The following is a 19,361-nucleotide window of genomic DNA, read 5'->3' as shown; positions in this document are numbered from 1 at the left end:
GTGATGGACCTTTCTATAATGTGGGTATGCTTGTAGTTTGGGGCCCTTTCTATAACTTAGGGACCTTCTTCCTCTGTCGGTCTTTATATCTTCTCCAAATATCTTTATCTGATTATCATCACCCATAAATGCCCATAAGTTCACTCAGGGACCTAAAAAAATCCTGGTGCCCAGGCCTCTTTAAATCATACTCCTTGGATATTGAACCAAAGCACTGGTGTTTTGAAAGCTCCCCAGATGAGTTGGCCATGTAGCCAAGGTTGAGAACCATTGTCTCGCTCCCAGAAACTGGTTAACCTCTTGAAAGTCATATTTTGGAATAAGGCATCTTAGATTCAAACCTGGACTCTACCACTTGGGCAATTCTCTGATTTCTGTGTCCTCATCTGTTACGCAGTGATAATAACAGTACCTACTGCAATGACTATTGAAAGACTGCATGAGAGCACATTAAGACTAGAAGAGTTCCTGCTGTGTAATAAAAGCTCGAGAAGTTTAAGTCAGAACCTAGGACAGGGCCTAGCAAATGTTAACACAATATCTGTGCTATTACCAAAAGCCACACATTGTTTTAGCACTCCACAGGTACTATTCAATATGTTTTGTTGTGCTGATCTAGTGTAAGAAAAGTGACATAGCAAAATATGCTTTGGGACCTCTTAGTAGAACCTATTGTCTCAGACTGCCCATTTAACTCATGTCCTGGCGAATTCCCTGTATACCTTGTCATCTCATATTTCTTCTTGCATCCCATCAAAATCCCTTCCAAAGTTCTTCTACAAAAGTCCTGTACATTTCAAGGCATTCAAGGCGACTAAATTAAGCCCTACTCAATGGTCAGTTCCATATCTTTTGTTGCCTCTTGCCAAGCCCAGTGCCTACTGATAAGCTAGGCATGTAAGTGATGCCTAGTAAATTCTTTGTAGAATGACTAAATTAATTAATCTAATATACTTATGCAAGAGAGACAAAGAAGACTGAATTCCTATGAATGGTGGGGATGGTAAGAAAATACAAAATATCTACTATGTGCTAGGCACATCTCATCCATCACACAATTTTCAAAACCCTAGAAAGATGGGTTTTCAGGTAACCTTTTGTTGTGTAACACACCACCCCAAAACATAGTGTCATAAAGTAACAACTATTTTGCTTGTGAATTTGTAATTAAATGGGAGCATAGCAGAGACAACTCCTCTCTGCTCTAAAATGGCTCAACAGAGGACTGGAGGATCCTCTTCCAAGACAGTTCACTTGGCCTTGGATGGCATGGTTCAGTGGTAGAGCCTTGGTTCATGCACTAAAGGGTTTGATTCCTGGTCAGGGGCATGTACCTGGGTTGCAGGTTGGATCCCTGGCATGGTCCGGTTGGGGTGTGTGCAGGAGATAATCGATGTGTTCTCTCACATTGATGGGTGTTTCTCTCCCTCTGCTCTTCCCTTCCTCCCATATTCCCTTCCGCCCTCCCTCCCTCATTCCTTCTATTCTTTCTAAAAAAAAAATCAATGAAAAAGAAATGGAAATAATATCCTTGGGTGAGGATTAACAACAACAAAAAAGACAACTCACTTGTCCTCCAGCCATGATGGAACCACTCCATGGCCTAGACTCCTCACTGACTGACTCTGGGTTGAATGGGTTGGAATAGAAAATTCATGCCATGAGGATAACGCTCTCCATCTCAGCCTCTCCATTCCCCATTCCAAGGGGAGAAGTGTCTGTGCTTGGGGAGAAGCCAAGCAAAGCAAAAGATTTCAACAGAGAACAGAGGAAACACACCCACAGGGGTTCTCATAGCAACATAATCATGCACAGGCAGCAGCCTATTTTGGTGGGAGCTTGTCTCAGCTCCCCTCCTTCCCAGTTAGTCACAGAATGGCAGGCAGAGGCAGTGTGGGGTGGGGTCAGAGGAGAGTGTTGGACTAAAAGTCAGGAGCCTGGAGCGCTGCTCTGGGAAGTTCCCACAGCTGGCTGAAGGACCAGGGACAAACGACCTTATTTGTAAAATGAGAGGATTGGACTGAAGAGCTGTGAGGATACTTCCCTTTCTGGTTTCCTTTGATTGGACAAGTATTGAGACTCTTGGTAGGAGATCAGATGTCTCTGAGAAAGATACTTGGAGAAAATAGTGTTCATTCTTTAGATGGAAAGTCATTAGATTCACCTTATCTCTCCCCCTACCACTTTCTGCAAGTTGGCAGGATGTGAAAGGGAAGGAGAATGAGCAAGTGTGGCCAAAAGACTCTGCTCACTCACACTCGCAACACTAATACAGGTCTGTGGTGTGAGAAAGAAAAAGGTTGAGGTTAAGTTCTTTTTTTTTTTTTTTTTTGGTTCCTTCCTCAACACACACACACACACACACACACACACACACACACACACACACACACACACACACACACATTAATTCCAGCCTCTTTTCCATTCTCTTTTCACTTTCCTTAATCACCCTCCCTTCCTCTCCTCTCCCTCCTTCACTTATTGCAATGTGTTCTCTCTTTTCCTTAGGACCAGGTGATGAAGGCATCCTTAGATTCCAGCCCATTTCAGTGGATTCTGGGGTTAGTTGAGGACAATCAGGCTCACATTCACTGGCTGTCAAAGGTGATGCTCAAAAACAAATAGGACATGCACGGAGCACTCATCTTCCCATGTAAGTACAGGATGAAGTGGGAAGAGTCAGGATGCTCAGAGAGCATCTTTGAGGTCCCTGTTCCTGACTTGTGGGCTGAAAGCTGGAAAGTGCAGCTGTCTTTGAAAGAGCCCACTTGAGTGGCCTGTTGTAATGGGAGAGACAGAGTGGGGTTCTCCGTCCCCTCCTCCCGCTTATTCTGTCTCCCACCAGTCGACAGATGGCCAGCAAGACGGGAGGGGGAAAAAAGCTCTCAAAGCGAAGACAGGAATGCATTGTATAAAAATTCACACCCCCTGCTGCCGCCCAAACTCCCTTTTAAAAGGATCAAGAGAATCCTAATGGGTATATGACACCTTCCTTCCCTCTCGCCATAAAAGGGACTTCAAAATCTGGTGACAATGGGGGAGGGGGGAGGAGGGAGAAGAGAAATGGGTTTGTGGGGGTGGGAGTCAGGGAAAATTAGGTTAGGGGGAACAGGACCTCAGGCTCTTCCATTTGACTTTCTCCCGCCCTCGTTCCCCAGCCACCTCTGTCTGAACCTTCGCCCCACCCTCTCAGCCTGAGGGAGGCTTGGAGCCCCAAGTGCCCTGGGTAGGGAGAGTGGGAGAAAAGGCGAGATCGTGATACCGTACTTAGTCTTAGAGTTGAAAGAGTTAAGGACCCTCCTTCATCCAGACACCTTCCCCATTCGCTTCCCAAGCCCTTCCACAAGGAAGAATCCAGGGATTGGCAGAGGAGAGGGAGAGTTGGGGTGGGGGCAAGGTAACTGTGGCCCAATCTTGCCCAGAGCTTGTCCTCGGTGGGAGGATGCACACGCGGGTCTAAGAACCTGCAAGAGTCCTGCTCCGGCGGCGGCTTTCTCCGAGCTTCCCGCGTGGCCCTGCAGCGTTCGCGCAGCCCTTGCCCCCCGTGCAAGCTGTCCGCAACGCCGGGGAGCGGAAGCGGTCAAGAGACCCTCGCAGCCGGTGGAGGGGGCGGCCGGGGGCTCTCAGTCTGCTCCCAGTCTGCTCCGCCGAACCTCCTACCCCGCCCCCACTCACCCAGCTCAGCCCCTAGGAGAGACGCGCAGGAAGCGTGTTGCTTCGCCCAGCGGATCCACAGAAGTTGAGAGGAGTTGGTGGCTGCCTCGGGCCGGCGGACTTTGCGAGCAGCCAGGGAGAGGGACGCCGCCGCCACCGCGGAGCCTTCGGGGCTGCCACCCTCCTGCTCAGCCGCAGCGCGCGGGCGGAGAGGGGCGGGGAGGGGGTCGGGTGCGCACGAAGAACTTGAAACTGTGTGAAGGAATCCGAAGCAGATGAGAAGGGAGGAAATAAAGTGGAGACTGCAGGAAAGACTCCACCGTGCTTGATTGTATCGGCTGACGCTCCGGCAGAGGGGCTGGGTTGGGCTTTTTAAAAATTTTTTTATTCCTCCCATTCTCTCGCTTTCTCTCTCTCGTTTAAAGCTATACCAGCTCTCTCTTTCTCTACTATCTGTGTGTCACCAAACCCTTGCTGGCTCTTATGGGCATGAAACACTCCTCCCGCTGCCTGCTCCTAAGGAGGAAAATGGCGGAGAACGCTGCCGAGAACGCCGAGGTAAGGAGGCGAGCGGCCGGGCGCCCCGCGACCCCGGCTGCCCACCCGGCCGCCAAGCCGCCGCGGTCGCTGCTGCCGCTGCCGCGGCCGCTCAACACCTAGAGCCAAACTTTCCCCAGTTCCATCTGCCGGCTGTGTGTGTGTGTGTGTGTGTGTGTGTGTGTGTGTGTTGGGGTGGGGGAGAGCCAGTGCATGTCTCAGGTCCCTCCTTTTGAAAATGCAAAAGAGTCGCTCTCACCCCATCTTTCTCTGCTACCACCCGCTGCTTGCTTCTCTTTTCCCCAATTCCCAATCCTGGGCAGCTGCGCTCCCCTGCCCTCTCCCCTGCTCCGTTAGGGCTTCCAAGTCCTGGCTTTGTGCAGAGCTGAGAGGGATAATCCTGGGGCCAGGTCTGCTCCCTGCAGTGCCTTGACCATCTCCAGTGCTGCTTCAGATTTACCCTTCAAGCTCGAGTCCCTGAGCTACCGGTCCCCGCAGCACCGCGGAGAGCTCCCAGCCGTAGGGGGCAAAGCTGGGTTGGCAGTGGGACTTGGGCACCGCCAGCAGACCGTCCGGCCCAGTTTGGGGACCTGGAGATGTCTGAAATCCTCTTATCTTAGAGCCATCTCTGGGGCACTAAACCCGGGAGGGAGCGAGGGCGCGACCACCTTCAGGACCAGGGACAGCGCCCGCTCCTGCCGCATCAGAGCCCGGGCCGCGGTGCTGGTGGTGGTTGCGCGCGCCCCCCGGGCTGCAGCGTCAAATGGGTCTGCAGTCACTCATCCCGCATCAGCTTTTGAATGTCGCTCTAGCTCCTCAAATTGCGCTTGTGCCCCCCCCCCCCGCGCCTTTGGCAGCCCAATAGCTGACCTTTCTCTACTCTCGAGTTGGCCCTGAGCCGCAAAGAGCCCTGCTGGGTTTTGCGCCCCAATACCGGCCGTTGTGTTCTCTGCCCTCGCACTGACCCTGCTGTCCTTACAACTGAACTAGTCCGTAGGTTCTGGGCACCTGTAGTCACGAAGGGGATCAGCGTGGGCAGTCCCCTTACCTTCCTGGAGAGCGGTGAGCCGAGGTGGGGGCGGAGTGGGGTAAGTGTGTGATCATTCCTTACTCGGTGGCAGGAGAAAGGCAGGGAGCGAACTCTCCAGGCTCTATTAATAGCCCGCTGTCTGGTGGGGCTGCCGTACAGTTCACATATGGTTACCCATATGCATCGTGGGGCAGGGATGGAGGTGTGGCGCGAGGATTGTCTCTCTGTCGTTCTGGGATGCAAAAAGGTGCAGAGACCCTTCCCCAGTCTTCTTCCCGAGAGGTCTGAACTGCAGCTAACCCCTGCCCCCACCGCGTAGGCAGCAAAGCTTTTAACAATTCCATTCTCTGAGAGACTAGAAGCAGCATGCATCTGGCAACTGTCGATTTGGAAACAAACACGCTCTGGGGCTTGAAAACAGTGGGGTGTTCAGTAGCTAATGCCCTCTCCCTGAGTTAGGGCAAAGCCAATAGAGTTCGATCCCCGGACACTTGCTCTCCCTCTCCCGCACCCTTCCCCACCAGAGAGCAGACATTTAGAATGATGTGGAGTGCAAGGCTCTTAGCCTCACAGTGGAGAGTTAGCCTTACCAATACCCTCGCTGTCCTCTCTCGGATCGCCCACCCGCGGAAGAGCTTTCTAAAAATAGCTCGGAGTCAAGGCTGCGCGCCTGTAAAGTGTTGGACTAGCAGCACGTAGCAGTCCGTGCTGCCAGGTGGCTGGAGCGCTGGAAGCTGGAAACAACCCCCCTCGCTCCCCCACCCTCCACCCCCACCCCCACCCTGTCCCTCTCAGTTCCTGAAAAAAAAAAAAGTTCTTTAGGGCCTGTAGCTCCCACACTGGCTGTTTGCTGGGGTCTGGGCGCAGACCCCCGCTGTGTTCCTCAGTGTGCAGCAGCCTCTGTTGAGCTCCCCACCTCAGCCAGGGTTAAAGGCGTCCATAGCAGGCATAGCAACACGCGCCAGGCTATTTTTACTGCTTCCTCCACGGTTCCGTGCTCCCCCTTCTCAGCAGTTGCACATGCCAGCTCTGCTCAAAGCATCAATGAAAATAGCAGTAGAGGCTCTGAGCTCCTGTTTGGGCAGGCGGGGGGTGGGTAGGGGAGGGGGGGAGGAAACAAACCCCCCAAAAAACGTTGCACACAGTGGCAGTGGGAGGGACAGACCAAAGGGGGCTCCTTAAAGGGGAGTGAGTCTGGGGTTCAGTTCTTAGCAACTTTCCTGAGGAGGGGAGGAATTCAGACCTACTTAATGTTCAAACATGCCCAATGAAGCCATCCAGGCAACGTGACAATCACTTGGGTTTTTTTCCAGGAAATGGCTGTTTGTGGAATAAGCCAGGACTAGAGCAATACTTCTAAAAGTGGGAAATTGTAGGTTTGCCTGCATGTATGGTGGGAGAGAGAGGCAAGGATGCCTCTGTGGTGTTTCTGTGTCTGTGCTGCTCTGACGGTGGTAGTGGTCTTTGTTCTTAACTGGACATGACTTTGTGAGCACTGACTGTATTAGGAACAATTAGGTACCCCAGAACTAAAGATGGAGACCACCGGGACCCTGTTCTCCAGGGAATCACAGTCTGGTGGATAGTGGTGCCAGATCATCAGATGATCCTGTATCACCTTTTCCTGCCCTTTGCTGGTGTTGTTGGCAAGCACTGTATCTCCCTTCATCCTCACAATAATCCTGTGAGATAAGCAAAGGTTAGTATTCACCCCCCCCCCATTCTGCAGTTGAGGAAACTGAGGCTGAGAGGTCCAGCAATTTCTGAAAGTCACCTGGCAGGCTAAGCCAGTCTTGGAATACAGTTTGATCCCACTTCTGATTCTTTGCCCTTTGCCCTACATTCGTGCTCCAAAGAAGATGCCACGCATGTATGAATGGGAGTGGGGAAGTGAGGATTACTTTAGAAGGCAGAGATGAAATATTGGAGGTAGACAAAGATGATGGGAGGTGTTCTTTTTTAAAATTTTTGTTGTGGTTAATCCTCACCTGAGGATATTTTTTCCCATTTATTTTTGGAGAGAGTAGAAAGGAGGGAAGGAGAGAGAGAGAGAGAGAGAGAGAGAGAGAGAGAGAGAGAGAGAGAGAGAGAGAGAGAGAGAAACATTGACTTGAGAGAGACACATCAATTGGTTGCCTCTTGAATGCACCTCCACCAGAACTGGGGATCAAACCTACAACCCAGGTATGTGCCATTGACTGGGAATCAGTGCGGGGACAATGCTCCAACCACGGAGAAACACCAGCCAGGCCAGTAGGTATTCTTTTACAAGGTAAAGATAGGGAAAGATATTCTAATTATTAGGCAAGGAGAAAGTGAAGAATAAGACTACTTATATTGTGAGCTGAACCTCTCTTAACAAAGTCTGGAGCTGTGGCAGTGGGGACTTCAAACTCCACAGTTTTGGAGGGCATGGTTGGCACTGGGTGGCCCTGAGTACACTCTTGAATCACTTTGGCCTCTGTTTCTTTAACTTGAGCTGATTCCCTTTGTGGACATAAGGAAATGCGGGGCCCCTGGCACATGTTAGTTCCATTTCTGCTTCTTCTGGCTCCCTCAAATATGCTTCTCCTCCTCAGCTGGGCTCACACACCGTGCCCACTCTCATCAGCCTCTTCTCCTCCCCTGTTCCCCACACATCACCAGAAACCTTCTGATGTGGTCTTCTGAAATGTCTGCAAAGCCTCCCATCTGCCTCTCCTTTCCAGTCCACTCTCTGTGCCCATGACAGGTCATCCTCACCTCTGCTCTGGCTTAGGCAGTAGCCTCTCAATTATTGCTCCTTTTTCCTAATCCAGCCACATTCTGATGCTCAATGGGCTTCCTGAAGCACAAATGTGCTCGTGATCAGACATCTCTTTTAAAGCTCACCATGTAGCAGCCCCATTGATTATAGGATACAGGATGGAGCCCAGTTTTCTTAGCATATGCCCTTTAATACCTGCCCCATGCAATTCTCTATATAGGCCACTGACATCATGCCTGAATACTTTTGTGCATACTGGTCCTTCTGCCTGGGTTGCTCTCCACCACTTCTCTCTGGGGAAAAAAGTCTTCCTCAACCTGCGAGACCCAAGTCAAAGGTCACTTCCTCTGGGCAGCCTTCTCAGATCTGCCACTTACCCTCCACTCCCACGGAGAGTGAGTGCTCCTTCTCCTTGTTCTTTACACCTGCCTCTCACTTTTCCTATTAAAGATCACTGGCTTCTTATATGTCTGTTTCCCCAGTTAGATAATGAACTTTTAAAAATTACCTTGTTCTTAACACTGTGCCTGACACACAGTAAATGATAAATGTTGATAAATGCCTTCTGAATTGATTCATGGAATTATGAATGAGTTCACGAGCCTCCTGGGTTTTTGGCACTCTGGGTTTCTGAAAACTGGGCTTCTTAGCTCCCACCCCTCTGCTATACTTACATTCCTGTGGATCTTTAACATTCAAAGTGAGTAAATATCCTGGGGATCAAGGTGCTGCAGCAACTGAAAGCATGGGCACCTTTTGGTTATTCATGTTTCTATTCAATACTGACTCTTACTATGTGGTGTTCTTCTGAATGGCAGATAAATGGATTAGTCACAATGCCCAGTTATGAACCAGGGGGACAATGGATCCTTGTGAACAGCTGTCTTGGAGAAAGTCTGATGCGTTGTTGATGGTGATGACACCTTGATTGGGGTTTTAGCACCTAAAGGAGGGCCGTAAAGGGTGAAAGAACAGTTTTTAGCAGAGGTGTCATTTTGGGGATTGTTATTTGAATGTTCTATGCCTTACTGACCAGGGAGAGAGAATAGTTATGGGTAGGGAAAGTCCTACATTAGGACAGAGGGATTAAGGGTCCCAGTAAGTGCTCCTGTGTGAGTTATGGGGAGACCTGAGCTGACCTCTGACATGGCATATGCTGGTGGTTTTAGCTACTGTTTGGCTCTCCCCAGGGAGTTCCTTTCAGCTAAAGGGTCAGGGAGTGAGGAGGAAGAGGGCCGGAGGAGGCAGGACTGAGGGCTACTTCTCTGAGGATGTTCTGCATCCATGTATCTTTCTTGAAAGGGACGGGGTGGGGGGGGGGGGGTGGGGGAGGGAGCTAACTAACTGTGTGTCCTCCAGCACCAGCTGCTTGGTTTAATCCAGCTCTGGGTTTAGATGTGTTATGTTGAACATGACTTAACCTCTTGAGGCCTCATAAGGTTGTTGTGATGATTAAATGAGTTAATTCATGCAAAGTGTTTAGAATATGGTGAGTGCTCAGTAACTGCTTATGATTATTATCCTGCTAGCTTTTGGAAATTTTGCCAAAAGAGTGAAAACTAGATGAACTCTCCCACTTTCTTGTTTCTCCACTGAATGACCCACATCAATTTTTTTCCTCCCCCAGCAAACACATATTTCAGTCCATAAATGCACCCAGGAGAATTAAGAAGATACCCATGTTTTTTTCCTTGGGAAATTTGGCTTTTCATAGAGTCCTAAATTGGTTTTCTGCTGAAACACAGTACTCCTGTCTCCAATTCAGGAGTGGGTTTCATTTCGTCCTCATTGCTAACTGCACTGTGAAGTGATTATCACACGCATACCAGTTGTGGAACATGCAAAAATATGTAAAAACAGTACTTGCACCTTGGAGTCTACTGTGCCAACAGGAAAAAAGTGGGCAACATGACGATATGTGAATTGCCGAGGTAACTGGAAGCGGAATGTTGCCGTGTAAAAAGCAGACATTGTGTTGTGAATGGACTCAGTGAGAGAACAGAGAGAGCACAGGCAAGAAGGGACCTCCAAAAGGGCACCGGCCATGCTTCTGTTGCACACTTACGTAATTAACCCAGATGCGCAGTTGGCAACTTGATAAAAAGCTTCAGAAGAGGTGATTTCCCCAAACTCCTTGTCAGGAAGTTCAATAGTTAGGAAGTTCTTCCTTAGGTCTCAGTTGTATCTTCTATTGCAACCAGAGTCACCTCTGTTCATCTTATTCTAAAATGAGACAAAACCTGGCCAGTAACCTTTGCATTTTCGGCTGTGTTAAGACTGTGCCACCTTTTTTTTTTTTTTTTTTTTTTTTACTAGTTTTTGTTCCAAGTGAGGCCAACCCCTTTCTCTGGGATTTTGGTAGTAGCCCTCTAATCGGAATAGCTGGGAGAGGGGTGTTTGATATTTGCCTCTCCAGTGTTATCCAGCCTATGGAGTATTTCACACATCAATTGGCTTTTCTACTTCACTTGTTATTAGAATTCCCTCAAGCATCACAGCTTTCCCAGACCTGTAATGGGTGACCCACGAGTAAAGATCTTTTTTTAAAATGTAATTTTATAAGAGGAAACAGCTTGATGTGCACATTTTCATAAAGTCATAGAATCTTAGAGCCGGATGAAAAGTCAAATCATTTTTAAACTAAGAGATGGAAAAACTTGCCCAATATCACAAAGCTCTTCAGTCTTGAGTAAACAAGTCAATACCATGCCTACCTCCTTTAAACGTAGCATCTGATTTATTTTTTCATTTTTTGTGTGCTAATTTTCTAACATATCCAGATATGTAATATCTAAAAACAGTGTTTCTCTGTATAAGGTCTAGAAATCATGCATAATCAGAGCTCTCTCCTTTTCATATGACACTTAAAATGCTTTGGCATATATCATAATGTTAATGCATGCCACCATAGTTGCACACAGACACATGTTACATAATGTACACCATGCATCGATACATAATACTATGAGTTACATAGTATCCCCATTGTACAGATGAAGAAACCCAAAACATAGAAAGTTGGTGTTACTTGCCTAAGATCCCATAGCTAGTAATGATGGAGCTGGAACTTAAACTCTGGTTTTCTAGCCACCAAGACTCATGTGTTTTTTTTCCAGTCTACTAGGCTGTGTAGACATTAGAGGGGCCAGAGTAGAAACTTAAAATATGAAGAGAAAGAATGGAGAAATAACTGGAGAAATAAGGAATGGTGGATTTGGAAGAAACAAAGAATAGGCCTTCATCCCCACCTTTCCTTTCCCAATCTTCTTTTCCTGCCTCCACTACTACCTTGCCATACCCACTTTCACTGTCCTCAATGCTAGTCCCTGAGGGTGGCAAGGACCTGCTATAATTTGTGGCTGGGATCATCATTCCACACCATCTACTCACCTAAGCTGTCGCCATGCTTGGGTTCCTAGCTGGTGGGCCAGGGGGAAACTCTTGTGTAACAAAGTGCACCTCTTTGGAAACTAGACCCAAGGGCATCCATATTAAGCCTGGACTCTCATCCAGCTTCTTTCTTGGGGTGAAATGAATCGCAGAAGCTTCAGAATAGGAACTTAAAAAAAATATCTCTGTGGTTTTATCACCTGTATTCTTTATCTAGGACTTCTATAACAAAGTACCACAAACTGGGTGGCTTAAGACAACAGAAATGTATTCTCTCACAGTTCTGGAAGCTAGAAGTCTGAAATAGAGGTGTCAGCAGGGTTGGTTCCTTTTGGAGATTCTTAGGAAGAATTTGTTGCTTGCCTCTTTCCTAGCTTCTAGTGGTTGTCAGCTACACTCAGCATTCTTTGGCCTGTACACACATCACTCTAATCCCTGTCTGTCTTCATAGGACCTTCTCCCCTGTGTGTGTCTGTACCTCTTAACCAGTCGTACTAGAGTAGAGGCCACCCTATCCAGTGTGACCTCATCTTCACTTGATTACACCTGTAAAGACCTTATTTCTAAATGAGGTCATATCTATGGGTAACAGGGGTTAGAACTTCAATACATCTTTATGGGGAAGTCGATTCAATCCCCAACATCATCCAACACAGTGCCCACATGTAGTAGGTCTGAGTAGACAATGGCCGAAAGGCTGAATGGATACATAGCAGGCTTTGGAATAGTTGCAAAGCCAGTGAAGGTAGTCACTCTCTTTTAAGTTCCTTTCCTACTGCTCCCTCAGCTGTCCACCATGCCCACTGGCTTCCCTTTATGAGACCTTCTTTCCTTGAGCAGTAGCAGTGATTACATAAGAGCTGCCATTTTACTGTCCACATTATGTGTGGGGCACAGTGTGCAGTCGCTTTCTAAGCACTGTCTGATTTAATTTACACCACAAGATTGCAAAAACAATTCTTAATATTCCTGTTTTGCAGTTGAAGAAATGGAAATTTGCAGTGGTTGATTAACTTGACCAATATTATAGCACTAATAAGTAGTGAGGCTGGGGTGCTCTCAGAGTTGGAATGTGTTCTGCTGTTGATTTGGGCCTCTTTCCCACTTTTCCCACATCCCCAGCCTCAAGCTGGACCTCACCTTTGCCCCACACCAGCTCCCACTCACTGGAAGATTTGGGAAGGAATTGATTAGCTTCCATGCATGGGAAGGGGCTCATGGCTGATTGGAGCTGTCAGCCTGTGACAGGCTCCGTGTGCTCCATCTCCTGAGCCTCCCAGGGGATTTGCTTTGTTGCTGCCAGAGGAATTATTTTAGAGGCAGAATTGTGAGCACATTACTAGCTTATTTGAAGGGCTATTTTGGAGGGCAGGAGGCATAAGGACTTTCTTGGCACCTTCCAAACAATTAATCCATGTAGACTTCTCGGTCTGAGGTAGTTTTGTGTGGAGGTTAAGGATGCAGCCTCTGGAATGAGTATGCCTGGATTCAGATCTCAGCCTGCTGCTTGCTAGCTTGCACAAGTTACTGCAGTCATCAGTGTCTTGGTTTCCTCATCTGGGATATGGTAACAGCACTTTATCCCCTTGAGTGACTGTCAGGATTACACGAGCTATTTCATGTAAAGCACAGATCTGGCACACAGTAAATGCTCAAGAAAGATTAGCTATTATTTGTAATCTGGGCTTGACAAGTGGTGTTTCTATGTGGGAGCAGATGAATAAAGGGCCTTTACTGATGACATTAACAAGTTAGTGGCAATAGCTGGAGCAGAAGAGCCAAGGGAGACATCTTTAATGCAGGTCATTGAATCACTGAATCATTGGTTCAATCACTCTCAGGTCAGCCAACCAGAGCCACAAAGACCGATGATGGCTCTTTATCATCCCCTGCCCAGGGGCCACTAGTCCCTATGTGAAGTTGCCCCAGGTACAGGAAGAATCGGGTTCTCTGTGAGCTGGCCTATCTGCCTCCCAGCTCACATTCAGCTCTGCGATCTAGAACTTAACATCCAGAGAATGAAACTGAAACCTCATTGAGTCCCTTCCAATGTGAGGGAAATGGGGGGTGGAGAGTAGCTGGATTGCAGCCCTCCTGAGGGAAAGCCAGGGTCCCAGTCTCCTCTGTGCCGCTCACAAGCCTGGCCCCTGGAAAGGGCACAGTTCCTATTTGTTGGTTACTGGATGGATTGGTGACCATTTCCCATGTTCCCACTGAGGGAAAGGGAGAGAGAGGCTCACATGGCCAAATAGATGTTTAATCACCCAGCTAAACACCCTGTCCACTTGGCTTTAAATCCAGTAGAATATATTCACTGTGTGTGAGGCCTGACCCGGGAGGGGGCGGGGGGTTACAGCTAAGACCAAATTGGGCTAGTGCCACTATAAAGAGAATGACTATTCACAAATTCATCAATTAGGGTCCCACTTGTAGCCCTGTTGTGAAAGATACACTCTTATTAGCTGAAGTAAAGAGAAGTGGTGGGCTCTCGAGACTGGGCCTGCCAGGAAATGAAAGACTGCCGTTCCCACAGACAGTTACACTCAAGGCCTTCGATACTCCCTGACGAGCAGTTATGACAGCAGGTCTCTAAGGAGCCCCTCAGAGAATCCCACACAAGCGATCACAGCCCATCATAGGTGTAGATAGGATGCCAATTAAGGAATGTTCTCTGTGAATGTGCATTAGTTCAACTGCTGATGAATATTTATTGAATGAATAAAAGGAAGTAAGCCTGTACATCAGACATATACTATGCCAACCTCCTTTTGTTAGAATCTTTCTAATCCTTAGACCTCTCTTCTGTGCCTGGACCCGCATGTCTGACTGCCTTCGGGACATGGCCACTCAGATGTCTCACAAGTACCTCAAACTCCTCTGCAATGTCATCCTTTCTCCCAATCCGCCCTTCTCTTGCATCCCACCTTGCTTAGTACCAAGTCTCCAAACTCACAAGCCCCCTCTCTCCTTTCTCCACAGTGAGACCTGATGATTCTACGTCTCAAGGGTTTCCCCCTTTGTTCTGAATTGATCTTTTCTTTTCAGTCTGACTTTTTTTTTCAATCCTCACCCAAGGATATTTTTCTTATTGATTTCTAGAGAGAGTGGAAGGGAGGGAGGAGGTGGGGGAGAGAGAGACACATCGATTGGTTGCCTCCCATATGCGCCTTTCCTGGGGCTGGAGAACCTGCAACCGAGGTATGTGCCCTTGACTGGGAATCAAACCCCGCAACCCTTCGGTCTGCAGGCCGACGCTCTAACCACTGAGTAAGCCGGCCAGGGCTGCCGTCCGACTTTTGTTGTCCTAGTTCACATCCTCCCATCTCTTGCTTGGATCTCTGCAGCACCCTCCAGGATGCTCTCCACAACCCTCCCTTTCCTTGCTTCGATTGATTCCCATGGCAGCTTGAAGGTGCATCTGAGGTGGAAATCTGGTTATACTAAGCCCTTCCTTAAAACCCTTCTGTGGCTTTTCCATTAGCACTAGGAGAAAGAGCCCCCTCCTTAGCATGGTGTAAAAGGCTCTGCCCAATCATACCCCCTGATCTGTTCTGCCCTCATTTCTTGTAAGTCCTTCCCATTTGCTCCAGCTATACTCAACTACTTACCTCCCCTCACCACCTGGTATTTTCCACCCTTCCTTCAGGTCTCAGCTTAGATGTCACCTCTTCTAGGAAGCTTTCCCTGATACCACCCCCTTATCCCAGTCTGGCTTAGTTCTTCTTCCTATGTGATCCTATAGTACCTGTGCATCCTCTGCCACAGCATGTATCGCGCTGCACTTTATTTGCTGATTTCCTTGTCTGTAAGTCTACCAGAAACTTTGTGAGAGCAGGGACTCTGTCTGTGTGCTTCATGTTGACTCCCAGAACCGACCACAGGGCCAGGTACTTCTTAGAGGTTTAAAACCACTTGTTCAATGAGTGACACTGCATGTATCTTTCCTGTATGAAAATGCCCTGTGAATGCTAGTGTTTAAATGAATATCTATTTATTGCTTCCTTTCTAATCCACTGCTTCAGACTGTGTCAGTCACATAGGATCCACTGTGAGAGGAAATCCCTGTGGTCATAATCATCATCCCCCTAACCCAGTGGTTGGCAAACCTTGGCTTGCGAGCCACATGCGGCTCTTTGGCCCCTTGAGTGTGGCTCTTCCACAAAATACCACGTGCGGGCGCGCACACACAGTGCGATTGAAACTTTGTGGCCCATGCGCAGAAGTCATTTTCGTCCTGGGCGAGTCTATTTTGAAGAAGTGGTGTTAGAAGAAGTGGGGGTACATTCGCTGAGGTTGACCCCTCAGATTGAGGACGTTTTTAGCAAAGGCCAGCTTAGGAGTACCCTAATTAAGTTAATAACAATGTACCTACCTATATAGTTTAAGTTTAAAAAATTTGGCTCTCAAAAGAAATTTCAATCGTTGTACTGTTGATATCTGGCTCTGTTGACTAATGAGTTTGTTGACCACTGCCCTAACCCAAAGCAAATAGTTAGGCTGTTCCAGTTAGAGGCTTGCTGCTAAGGGACAAAACCAAAACTGCAGAGAGAATGGTTATAGTCCGTGCACACTGGATAAGAGGAGACTTTTGGATAAACAACAGTATAAGTTTAATGCCCTCTTGAGCAGGCACAACATAAGTCTTAGAAAGGGCTGGGAGTCAGGGCTCTGCCTGGGGCAGCGGAGTTCCCTGCACTTTGGCAGTAGCAGGAGGTGGCCATGAGACTGTAGAGTCTCCTATGAAAACCCTGGCTTGAGGCAGGGGAGTTTTGGAGTTTGGATCATATTTTTTCCCACTGGGCCTGACACATCATCATGGACTGATCTGAGCAGGAGACATGGTGGGTGGTGCCCTCAGACAGGCGGCTGAGCAGCCCTGAGGCTCTGGCTCCGAACCACAGGCACTTCGGGCTCCAGGCTCCTGTTGTGGGCCAGGCGCTCTGCCCCTAGCTTCGCCCAGGCCTCCTTTATTCACAGTTGTCTTGGATCAGCGCTGCCATCCACTCTCCTGTTTATAAGGTTAAAAATAAAATGCTCTGTATTTCAGGACGTGAAGAAAACCAAACCAAGGGTTTGGGCTGCCAGTGCTGCAGGGCGCTAGGACTTTGTCTGCAGGCCAGGGCTGGTGGCTTTTCTTGGAGGTTTAACTGAAGCTCTGCCAAGCCTGCGCCCACCTCTCTTCCTTCTTCCAGTTCCGCTTCAGCGTTAGCAACCAGAGTCTCAGAGCTCCTTGGGTTCGTTCTCCCACCGCTGCAGGTGAGGACAGTTGGCCTCTATCCTGAGCCCCAAGGAGGAGCTGCTTCAAGTTGCCTTGATTATTCACTCCAGTTCCTCAGTGTAGAAAGTGCACAGAACCGAGAGGCAGAACCCAAGGCCCTGACTCTGTTGCCAGCTGCGCTCTATGACTCTCTGTTACCCTATGGAAACGGATGATGTGATCCCCAGGTGATGGTGGTGCCCTGAAATAACTGGAGTCAACGGGCATGGGGACGATTGAAAAGGGGGGAGGTACATGCGCGTCTTACATTTTGCTGTCACTCCCTCGCTGTCTCAAGCGCCTCCCAGAGCGACTCTGTGCCCGTTTCCTCTCAATGAGTTGTCAGTGGAGTTGGAAACAAGCTCATAGCCATCCTCCACATGACCTCCCATCCAGACACGCCCACATGTGCTGAATCTGTGCTGTTGAAGATGGGAGATGTTTCCCCCTTGGTGGCGAATGGCACAGAGAATGATGTTTGGGGTGAGCAGGAAGGTGGCACCAGTCTGGACGTCGGCTTCATGGGGAGCTGACCTTTTCTAGGGCCCGGACTTGAACAAAGGATGTAGGGTAGGCAGGTTACAGGCAAGTATTTATCTGGGAAAGACTCTTCCTCAGAAGCCACTTCCCCCTCCCCCTTTTGTTTTTCTCTCCCCCTGCTGGCTCAGGCTCTTCCTTTCATTCCCACTTTCCCAGGCATGGGCTTCTGTGCTACTAAGAGTCGTGGTTCTTTCTTTCTCAGGCAGGAAAGACTGTGAAGAGCTTACTATTCAGCTGCCAGGGGAGGCAGCCCCAGATTCATGGCTCTGGGCTCTGTGGGCCTGGATGTTGCATGTTGGAGAGAATTCAATCCCTGGCAGCCACTCCTTCAATGCCTGTTTGAGCAGGTGCTGACGCATAACCTCACTCAGGTGCTACGGGTCCAGCCTGTTCCAAACGTAGGCAGGGATAAAGGAAAAAGAAAGGGAAGATTTGAGTTTCAAATCTCTTAAAGCCACACTTCTTTGTCTTCCCCAGTGAGCATGCTGGACCATTCTTTCTCAAGTGCTGGGACCTGATGAATCTCCCAGGATACAGGACCATGCCAGGATGCTGTATTCCACTGGGTACTATGCCAGGTGCAGCAGCCTAGCTCCACACTGGTGCCGGGGTGGGGGAGGGGGGCTGGAGGGAGGGTGATTCTATGACTATCCTTGCAATGACCCTCTTCTGACATGCTCTGGCCATCAGCCTTGGAGACCCCTTATTCCCCATTGTGGTGGATTATCATCTCACCTGAGCAGCCAAAGGCATAGGACACTGCTGGGCATTGCGTTTTTCTTGAAACTCTCTCCTCTTTGGGATCCTAAGTCCTACTTTCTCCTGTTTCTCCCACATCTCTGATAACTGTTTCCTCTCAAGCTTTCATGTGGATCCTTCTTCCTGGACCACCTCTGAATGATGCTGCCTCCAGCTTACTCTTCCTGGATGATCTCATCCTCTTCAAGACTTCTGACACCCAGACTTGCACTTCTGGCTTGATTTCTCTTCCTCAGTGTTCTGCAGGCACTTCAAATTCCACAGGACCCACACTTGCTCATCTGTTCCTCTCCTTGTATGCCTGCCTACAATAAGGACATTGCCATTCTCTCCTTCACTCTAGACAGAAATCAGAAATCATACTAGAAGCCTCCCTTACTCTCACCTCTCCTATTCCAATCCCAGATAATTTATATCAAAATTCTGTGAATTCTACTTTCACAGCATCATTTGCTTTCCTTGCCTTCTCCTTATCCCCACAGCCTTAGGTCAGACCCTCATCATCTCTTGTCTGGGCCATGGAAGCTGGCTTCCCAGCTGCTGCTCTTGCGCACTGTCAGTCCATTCTCTACTGCAGCATGATGCTTGGGTTCCAGGAGGATTCAGTAGATGCTGGTTGAATGAATGAATGAATGAATGACTGAGTCGTGGGTAGCAATTACTTGCTCAGAGGAGAAATGCAGGGAGATTGTCTGCAGCTGGTTGTCATTGTGAGTTAACATTGGGATCACTATTCTCCACCTCATCTAGCCTTAGTGGAGATGCTTCAGTAATAAATACATTTAGAATACAGTTCATGGGATTTAGGAGACCTGTGTGATAGTCCAGGCTCTGCAACTTGCTTACTATGAGACAAGTCTTTTCTGAGGCTGAATTTGACCTTGAGAGCACTGCAAAAGCAAGAATGAAGGAGTTTGAGGTTCTCAGTTGCTCTGCACTTACCAAGCTGCATTACCCTTCATGAGAAAAAGGACAAAGATTATGATAGAGAGTCAACCAGGAGAAGTGTCTGAATCCACAAGGAGATGTCCTGGTAGTTCCTTATGGGACATTATTCAATCCCCCAGCATCACCCAGTCCTCCCAGAAATTCTAATGTGGGCTTCCATGCCCTGTTTCTTTGTCTGTCTCTAATGACACAATGGGCTTGGTCTTGGGGGTTCTGGAAGCCTCTTTGCAGATCTCTGACTCCTAAACCAAATATGGTATGTGCTATTGAACAGCTAACTCTTGTTTAATTTCTTTTATATCTTAGCTTTAGCAGGGGTTTTATATTTAAGTTGAGTAGCTGGCTGGGGTCCCCTAGTAAGTCCCGTAGACCTTTTGGGCCTGGTTAATAGCAGCTTACCTGAAGCCAGGGGACAGGACCATGTGACTCATTGAGGTCCCTTTTGGGTTTTCAGGTGTTAATTATACTGTTCCCATTGCAGGATTTAGTGAATATGA

General features: G+C 48.4%; 1 protein-coding gene across 2 annotated transcripts in view; it reads left to right on the top strand.

The window, feature by feature from the left end:
* Nucleotides 1-3,932: 3,932 nt before the first annotated feature.
* Nucleotides 3,933-19,361, top strand: part of PRMT8 (protein arginine methyltransferase 8) — a 92,679-nt gene continuing 77,250 nt past the window's right edge. For both annotated transcript variants that reach the window (XM_059681044.1, XM_059681043.1), the window contains exon 1: nt 3,933-4,215. In XM_059681044.1, coding sequence (XP_059537027.1) covers nt 4,141-4,215 — 75 coding nt within the window. In that variant the 5' untranslated portion in view covers nt 3,933-4,140. The remainder of the gene's footprint in view (nt 4,216-19,361) is intronic.

This window comes from Myotis daubentonii, chromosome 2 (assembly GCF_963259705.1).
Source record: "Myotis daubentonii chromosome 2, mMyoDau2.1, whole genome shotgun sequence".
Lineage (NCBI taxonomy): Eukaryota > Metazoa > Chordata > Mammalia > Chiroptera > Vespertilionidae > Myotis > Myotis daubentonii.
The sequence above is the reverse complement of the archived record's forward strand: the minus strand, read 5'-3'. Positions and strand labels throughout refer to the sequence as shown.